Source organism: Populus alba, chromosome 7 (genome assembly GCF_005239225.2).
Source record: "Populus alba chromosome 7, ASM523922v2, whole genome shotgun sequence".
NCBI classification, from domain to species: Eukaryota; Viridiplantae; Streptophyta; class Magnoliopsida; order Malpighiales; family Salicaceae; genus Populus; species Populus alba.
The window spans coordinates 10,927,198-10,936,297 of record NC_133290.1 but is presented as its reverse complement, the minus strand read 5'-3'; the positions used below and the strand labels follow the sequence as shown (position 1 = coordinate 10,936,297).

At 33.1% G+C, this 9,100-nt stretch overlaps 1 protein-coding gene across 1 annotated transcript; it reads left to right on the top strand.

The window, feature by feature from the left end:
- The first annotated feature begins 559 nt into the window (after positions 1–559).
- LOC118043602 (developmentally-regulated G-protein 3) lies at positions 560–7,190 on the top strand. Its single transcript, XM_035051621.2, has 10 exons — positions 560–827; positions 912–965; positions 1,067–1,240; positions 2,301–2,372; positions 2,624–2,683; positions 4,003–4,112; positions 4,851–5,150; positions 5,909–6,100; positions 6,609–6,660; positions 6,803–7,190. Exons 1-10 carry the CDS (start codon positions 786–788, stop codon positions 6,851–6,853), a joined length of 1,107 nt encoding a protein of 368 aa, XP_034907512.1. The 5' UTR covers positions 560–785; the 3' UTR covers positions 6,854–7,190.
- The last annotated feature ends 1,910 nt before the right edge of the window (positions 7,191–9,100 follow it).

The window sequence follows — 9,100 nt, the reverse complement described above, 5'->3', positions numbered from 1 at the left end:
TATAATCAAAATAATAGAGTTCAAATATAATAAATAAACAAAAATAAAAGATGATAAAATTAAAGTAATAATAATTACAATTTTATAAATTATTTCAAATAAAATAAGTAATAATCAAAAGAATGATGACCAAATTTAATAGATAAAAAATTTCAATTAAAAAAATTAATAAAAGAAAAGAAAATAAAAATCATAAAAATATGGATCAAAGTTAATATTAAAATTAAATTAAATCAAATTTTAAGGGATGAAGTTGAAAAAAAAAAAGAATTCAAACAAAATATATATCAATTAAAAGTTTGAGGACCAAATTTGATATAATTAGTAAATAATATAATATTTCTAAATTTTTTACAACTTATAAAATGTGTGTTTTACTCTTAAAATAAAAAGAAAAAACTTTTTTTAAAAATTAAACTAAAATTTTCTTCAACTAAAAAATATTTTTTATTGATCATTTAATAGCAAATAAATACCTCGTAATTATGCTAACCCATCAAATTTGGTACATAGCATAACGGGTCGGTTAAGGAAACGGGCTCCAAGGCTTCAGCAGCCCAGCATCGAAGGAAGAAAAAGGGCCGCAGCAGCCATCGCAAAACCACAAAACAAAACCCCTCCTCCGTTCTCTCGAGTACATTCTCCTCCTCCACTAAACGCTATCGCATAAGCCGCTGCTCTCTCCGATTCACCACACTCACTCACCTACCAAAATCTTAATCGTCAGCACATCCTGATTTGAAAAGGACGCCAACGCTTTTCGTTTCTCTCTAAGCTTCAAAGAAATGGCGACTGTAATGCAGAAAATCAAAGACATCGAAGATGAGGTAGTTTTTTATTTGGAAAAATATTTTGCTTTTTTCCCTACATTTCTCTATTTCTTCTGACGTGAGTTTTATTCTCTTTTGCAGATGGCAAGGACTCAAAAAAACAAGGCTACAGCTCACCATCTCGGCCTGCTCAAGGTATCTGCTTTTATTTATTTAACGATTATTAACTAATAATTAAATGAATTATCGTGTATGGAATAACTCATTCAACGGCGTTCGCTGTATGGTAATTATAGGCAAAACTTGCAAAGCTACGAAGGGAACTTCTTGAGCCATCGTCGAAAGGAGGTGGTGGTGCTGGTCAAGGTTTTGACGTTACTAAAAGTGGAGATGCTAGAGTTGGTCTTGTGGGTTTTCCTTCGGTTGGGAAATCCACTCTTCTAAATAAATTGACAGGGACATTTTCGGAGGTATGCCCTTTTTTTTCTTTTGTTCACGCTGGCTCTTTCGCATCTTGTTTGAAATGCAAGTGTGTAAATAATACCTGATATATGCTTATTAGAGCAAGACTATTATCCATTGTCAAGCGTAGTGTTACCTTGAGGCATCAAGGCTAACGAAGGTACCACTTCAGTGCCTTAATTGCCTACAGAAAAGGCAGTTCAGTAAGGCGGTAATGGATAATTTATACTGATTATCGCACCTTGGGACTTTTCTTGAGTATTTTTTTATGGGCTTCCTTTCTTTTAAGTACTATATATATAAAATTTATATTCATATACAATTAGTTATTAAATCAACACGCCACTTCACTAACTCGAGTGAGCACTATCAAGCCTTGTTGCCTTAATTGCTCTATCCTTGTAACAACAATGATGAAGCAGTGTGTTTGCTTTGTTTAAAATGCAGACATGAATGTATGTTGATTGGACCTGCAGTGCAGGATATCTGCTATTCATATCTCTTTGATGAAGGATTGGCTTAACAGTCTTACACGTCTCTCATATTTTGGTTCCCCCCCTTTGTTTTTGATTTGTTGGGGATGGGATTCAATAGGGGAGGATTCACTGCTTATTTATAGTAAAACCTTCTGTTTTTGCATAGATATGTCTTGAATTTAAACTCCCATTTGGTTCTTATCTGATTTGGGATTTCAAGAATTTCTTTTCGAGGATTTTTGGTTTCCTTATCTTTTCAGTTGAATATTAAATCTTTATATTGTATGAAGACTTATGATCTCTGTAAAACTCATTATAGATTTGCATTCCATGGAAGAGAGCATTAGAGGGTTTTAGAGAGGGAGCGTGTAGGCGGGGTCTGGGTTTGTTAGAGGCACTGCAGCTTCTAATTGCCTAGTTTACATGGTGATTTTTTCACTGTTTCAGTCTTTGGAGTTGGTCAATTAACTGAATAACTTGAATCATTAATATGTTCCTTTCGCTGTCTTCTTTTTTGGTAAAGCGAGCTTATATTAAGTTCATATACAACATGCTCTGAAGGCTGATTTTTTTCAAACCTTATGGATTATAGGTTGCTTCCTATGAGTTTACCACCCTAACTTGCATCCCTGGAGTGATCGTTTATAAAGGAGCTAAAATTCAGGTAATATTAGCTGCAAAATCTTTTTAGGTTTTCACTACCTTTATGACATATTGATGGTTTTTATTTTCATTTTTTTTAAATGATCCGGATTTGAATGCTTGTCATCAGGTTTCAGAATGGTTTTACATACCACGTCATTGTCCCAATTTGTGCATGAAATGATAATTTAAAATTGCGTTCGATGTACTAGCTCCTTTTTTTATTTCTAAATATATATTAGCTCTTAATGCTTCTTCTCTTATGATTTGCAGTTGTTGGATCTCCCTGGTATCATTGAGGGTGCTAAGGATGGAAAAGGTCGAGGAAGGCAGGTAGATCATGACATGTTTAGCATAGCTTTCATTTTTTTCCTGTTTTTGAATATTGATATAGTAGTCTAAGGTCCGGGTCTTCATTAACGAGTAATGATCTTTGTCTATAAAATATAGTTAATACATGACATTTGTTATTTATATGAAGTTAAGATATCATTTTCTGCTTTTACTCTTCATCTTTTGGCCAACTGCCTCTTTTAGGTGGAACCATTTTTGACAAGCTCAATGCATCCTTTAGTGCTATGATTCCAAACTGTAATGGAGTGAGGTTGTGAGGGGACTAGGACATCTTCAGCTAGTTTGGTGAATTTCAGGCCATGCGCTGCCTAATTGTTTCTATTGGTTTTCTGTAAAATTATGTCTTGCTTGGAGTGCATTTATGGTTCATTATCAAATTGATAGTGTGGATTTGGTAGCCAGTAAATGCTTGAATGTCAGAGTAATGAATACTAAAGTTTTTGGGGTTATGTGTACCTGGACATAGAAGGGCTAACAACCTCTACCTTAGAGAGTTCTTGCTTCATGAATGGAGAGAATTCTGTTTGGTTCTAAAAGAAAGTTTTTTTTTTTTAATGAAAATTCCTTGGAAGGATTAGGCAACAAGACCATTGTGCGATACTCATTATGGGCATGGATGTGCTCAGTAACATGATTCTGGAGACTACCAAGATGACATTAAATTTATTTTTGAAGGTTTAGGCTATATCTCAAATGGACACCAGAAGTGTGTGGTATGTATTGGATGCTGGAAAAATGGATATGGTTATAGGATATTTATTGAAGCACTGGCAACTGTAATCTCACCTGGAAAGTGAGATCTAGAGACTGGGGCACCAAATTTATCCACTGCAGGCATCAAGATCCTCACAGATGTTCTTAAGTGGTTGATATTCTTTCAGCAAATTGGCTTTTTACATTTGGTTGGCCAGTCTTGGTAGCCAGTAGTTTAAGTTTCAAAAATTTCTTCTAGATGGGAAACATTTCTTTGGACCATTGTGCATTTTCATGAATCTTGTACTGGAACACTTTCCTTTGGTCCAAACACCATGGAAAATTATGTTGGTATTTCTTTTTTCTGCTGAAATGCTGATGATATAGAAGTCTTCTTGTGACATTTTAGTGAACATTTACATAGTTAGGGCTATCAAAATACTGATGATATAGAAGTTACATATGAATGCTCACAGTATGTCATTCTTTGGTTACCTTCTGTGAATGATTCCTTTAGCATTGTGATCACATTTGGCTCACATGCATTATTTATATGTTTACCCATTTATATCTTTATATTCAATAGTGCTGTCAATTTGATTCAGGTGATCAGTACTGCTAGGACATGCAACTGTATCTTAATTGTCCTCGATGCAATAAAGCCAATAACTCACAAGCGTCTGATAGAGAAAGAGCTTGAAGGATTTGGCATAAGGTAATGACTACGTAGTTTAAATTTTATGGTCCTTATTTAATTTGTCTGCCAAAGTTTTGTTGGTGCAACTGTATGAAATGTTACTTGGATCTCTTTATTTTTCTTCTTTGTATATTTCTCCTGAAAACATTTGGAGAGCTTGTGCATGCCTCTTAAATCATTTACCATTTGGAAAGAAAGAACAAGGAGATCTAATTTAGTATCAGGAATAACCATTGATCAAGCACCAATTTTTCAAAACTTCTTTTTGAATGCTAACAATGTTCCCAGAACCATTAGAATAATATTTTAGCCTTGTGGATTGAAAACACATAAAAATTGATTAAGTTCATCTAATTGTAGCTGTTCTGTTTGCTCTGTATCATTCAGCCTCCTAACAGAATGTTTTGATATTTCCATATCCTAGCATGTTTGCTCTAAAAGCATTTTTGATGCGTGGTACCTCCTTGATAGACACTTTCTTTGAGTTTCTACTTTATTCTGTGTGTGTGTATTGAGGAAGGGTCTCACATTTCTTGATATAATATTTCGAAGCTTTTGTTGTGTTGTTCCATGTGTTTATTTTGATGTTTATACCTCATGACTTGACTTGTTTTTTTACATATTTATTCCACAAAATTCAACCTTTCAACATTGCAAACATACAATAGTTGTAGGCATGGCTTACATGTTCTCCTTTTATTCTACTCTTAGTGTTTAGTTATTCTATATATCATTCACTATGTTTTCTGGAAACAGGTTAAATAAGGAACCGCCTAATCTGACATTCAGAAAGAAAGATAAGGGTGGTATTAATTTTACATCAACAGTTGCCAACACACACCTTGATCTTGATACTGTGAAGGCAATATGCAGTGAATACAGGATGCACAATGCTGATATTACTCTGAGGTATGATGCAACTGCTGATGACCTCATAGATGTCATTGAGGGGAGTAGAATATACATGCCTTGCATCTATGTGGTGAACAAAATCGATCAGATTACACTTGAAGAGCTGGAGATTTTGGACAAACTTCCTCACTACTGCCCTGTCAGGTGACTTTTTATTGGCTTGAATTTTCTTATTAGAATTATGGTTAAAAATATGGTCCAACTCTTACCATACCATTTTTTGTTTAATTTCACATGTGAAGAAAATCAGTCTCATGAATCTGTTTTCAATTATCTGGATTTTTAAACCCTGGCGTGATTTTTCTATTGAGAACCCAAGCACATCAATATAGATGTGTTGGGAAGTGTAATCTGAGAATGAACTTTCTCTAGCCATTGTTGCTTGGCTTGGTTGATTGGTCGTGTCTGTTGCCATTGCTTCATCTACATGTTTTCATTGAGCAACTTCATCCCCCCTCCCTCTTTCGCTTTTTGTGTACATAGAGGCTGATCTAAACTGCTGTTGTCTTTTTTGCTCTTGTAATTTATTGGATATCTGGCTACAATCCATTTAGTTTTAACTGGTCATCATGCAGTTTGTTTTGATTGAAAATTTTCAAAACTGGTAAGCTCTAAAATTAATGAGGATAAAGATTTTCTTTCTTTCTTATGACTTGTTATCTTGAATGCAATTGCTGCAAGGTCTGAACTATTATGTATAGCATGTAATGTAGCTTACACACTGGTCTTTGACTTCATATCCTGTGTGTGCATTTTCTCTGATTTATGTTGGTAACTTTAGGTGACCTTATGCTTATTTTATTCATTTGCACATTTTGCATGTTAAACAATTCCTGTCCATATTGTTTGTTATTTTTGTTGGTAATTTTGTATAATTTATGTTTTTTTTTTATACGCTATAGTGCTCACCTGGAATGGAACCTTGATGGTTTGCTGGATAAAGTGTGGGAGTATCTAAATTTAACTCGCATATATACAAAGCCAAAAGGGATGAATCCAGACTATGAGGATCCTGTGATATTGTCATCGAAGAAGCGGACAGTTGAGGACTTCTGTGAACGAATTCACAAGGACATGTTGAAACAATTCAAGTAGTGAGTGTCTCTTGAATTTCTGTTATCTCGAAAGTTGTAGTTTGTGAAAAATTCAAAGCACCAGCTTTTTGCATACAAGAAGCAGTTTCATTCATATGGCCTTGTTATGGTTGGGACTTATGACTGTGTATCAAATCATGATAGTCGTATTGGACATGCATGAAATAAAAATAAAACTGCTAGCTGGCATGTCTACATCGAAGCATTTGAGTGTCATGGATAGTGCTCTTCACAGTGTCATTTATCCCAGTCAACCACCCCCCTAGTTTAGTTGCCGGTGGCCCTTTCCTCATTCGATTACATCCTTTGCAGATATTGTTGGTAAAAATCGATTTATAAATGGGGTTTGATTAGTTTATACCTTTTCATTTGCATACATAACAGAAAAGGACTGGTTCACATATCCTATGAATCCTTCTTATCTTCTCCTTAATTTTATTTTATTTTTTGTTATTTTTTTTCCAATTAACCCTTGTTCATGAAAATTTACTTTTGGTGAATGATATAGTGCTCTGGTATGGGGGTCAAGCGCGAAACACAAACCGCAAAGGGTTGGCAAGGTTTATTCTGAAACCTGATTCAGCATACTTGGTTTTATTTTATTTTTACTTTTGTTCCCCTCATTCATCTCCATTCTGTTGGATTTTTTCACTTAATGTTTATGTGCTGTCTAATATTTCTTCATGATTTTTTGCATTTCAGGAACATGAACTGGAGGATGAAGATGTCGTGCAGATTATAAAAAAGGTGTGACCATCAACACCAATATTTGCAATAATTCTCCATCGAATTTTCTGCAATATGAAAGCAGTTGTGTGAAAGAGCATCGAATTCTCTGCATTAGTAAGGTAATTGGGTAAAAAAAAGCTAGCAGACAGCATGATATTTGTAATTAATCCGTTTTGACGAGGGTTTTGTGTTGTTTCTCGTGACTTAGTCTATAATGGTGTTGTATGCTACCTCTAATGAGATTGAACACAGCAAAGAAAACTAGTTGAGATAAATTGGAGAAATCTTGAGGGAAAGAATTATCTCTCTTGTGAACTTTCCTTAGAGAACTAATCAGACGAATTCATGGAACTTCTGGAAACCTTGGTCGCATAAACTTGTTGAATGTCATGGCAGCATATGTATTTAAGACTTCCTACTAATGAAACAGGTGCCGCGATAAGGTTTGAGCTTTGTTGCCAATGCAATCTTCTGATATGTTTACCTGCGAGCACATTTATTAAACCTAGCCTAGCAGGTCGATCCGGTAGGTGAACCAGTTTGAATTTGTTAAAAAACTGGCTGGAGCAACAACTCGGCAAATCCTGATCAACTTGGCAGGTCAACCTATGACGCAGGCGAGCTCGGATGAGATCTGATTTTTTTTTTTCAAATATGGTTTTTCTTCTATTTTCTTCTTTATATTTTTTTAGTTGGTTATTAATATTTTTAAAAGTTCACTATATAAATATTAAAAAAATATCTTATTTTTTTAATGTGAGATTTGAAATTCGTTCATATATGTATTCTATGTTCATAAGAAAAAAGTTGTTTTTTCAATGTGGAATTTTAAAATCCTTTAATATATATACTATGTTTTCAAGAAAAAGATATTTTTTTAATGTGGGATTTAAAGTTTTTTTGTATATATGTTTTATGTTCATAAGAAAATAGTTATGTTTTGTCGACGTGGGATAAAAAAGTTTTTTGGTTTGAATACTTTAACTTAAAATGATAACATAATATTTTTTCAACGTGGGATTTGAAGTTTATTAATATATATATTTTATGTTTCTAAGAAAAAAATTGTTTTTTCAATGCGGGATTTGAAGCCTTTTGGTATATATACTCTATGGTCATAAGAAAAAAGTTATGTTTTTTCAATGTGAGATTTGAAATTTTTTAGTATATATATTTTATGTTTCCAATAAAAAAGTTATTTTTTCAATGTGAGATTAGAAGTCTTTTTATATATATATTTTATGTTCACAAGAAAAAAATTATGTTTTTTTAATGTAGTTTAAATACTTTAACTTAAAAAGGATACTTTATATTCCTAAGAAAAAAAATTGTTTTTTCAACATGGAATTTGAAACCCTTTAGTATATATACTATGTTTTCAATAAAAAAATTATTTTTTTAATGTGAGATTTTAAAAAAAATATATACTTTTTCAATATGAGATTTGAAATCTTTTAATATATATTAAATTTATTGCCCGTGCTTTGTTGGGGGCGGGCGTTGCAACGGATTGAGACATTAGTTCTATGTTTATATAAACACAATAAAAGCAAAATGCATTATTATTTTTTTTAACATGTTCAAGGCTATAATGCAAAACAACAAAGTAGCAATATGAATTGTTTCAAACCCTTCAAAGCAAATTACATATTTGAATTGTCTTGCTCAATTAAGCACGTTAGTCTAGCATGGCATGAAGTTTCATAATGAATATACATAACAGCCGTGAAAAAGTTGATGAAGGCCACAATTGCATCAACAAATTTTTTTTTGGAGCGGTGGTGCAACCTCTCTAGAGTTTCAGTTTTCCTATATAAAAAAAAGGTGATGTTATTCATGGACATTAATGAGATGAGCAAAAATAAATGGAGTGAAGGATAAGGCTAATCCAATATCAATAGTAATAAAACATGAAGAGAAGGAAATAAATCTTTGAATTAAAAAGGGCAAAGCAAAAATAAACCACCTAACTTGTTCTCTACTTTCAAGCAATACAACCCACAATGGTAAATATACATTCTTATGAATGTTTAAGATCTTCATTGAAATTCTAATCCAAAAAGCTTAATGGTTGTTATGTGTTAGAAATCACAACCTAATACGAGCATTCATACATCTTACCTATATGTTCTTTTCAAATTTCACCTAACTTGTTCTCTACTTTCAAGCAATACAACCCACAATGGTAAATATACATTCTTATGAATGTTTAAGATCTTCATTGAAATTCTAATCCAAAAAGCTTAATGGTTGTTATGTGTTAGAAATCAC

Excerpts from the sequence above, each read along its gene's own strand:
- LOC118043602 (XM_035051621.2), top strand. The coding sequence starts at position 786 with ATGGCGACTGTAATGCAGAAAATCAAAGACATCGAAGATGAG. Across the intron at positions 2,684-4,002 it reads GAAAAGGTCGAGGAAGGCAG|GTGATCAGTACTGCTAGGAC; the intron begins GTAGATCATGAC and ends AATTTGATTCAG. Across the intron at positions 6,661-6,802 it reads AACCGCAAAGGGTTGGCAAG|GAACATGAACTGGAGGATGA; the intron begins GTTTATTCTGAA and ends TTTGCATTTCAG.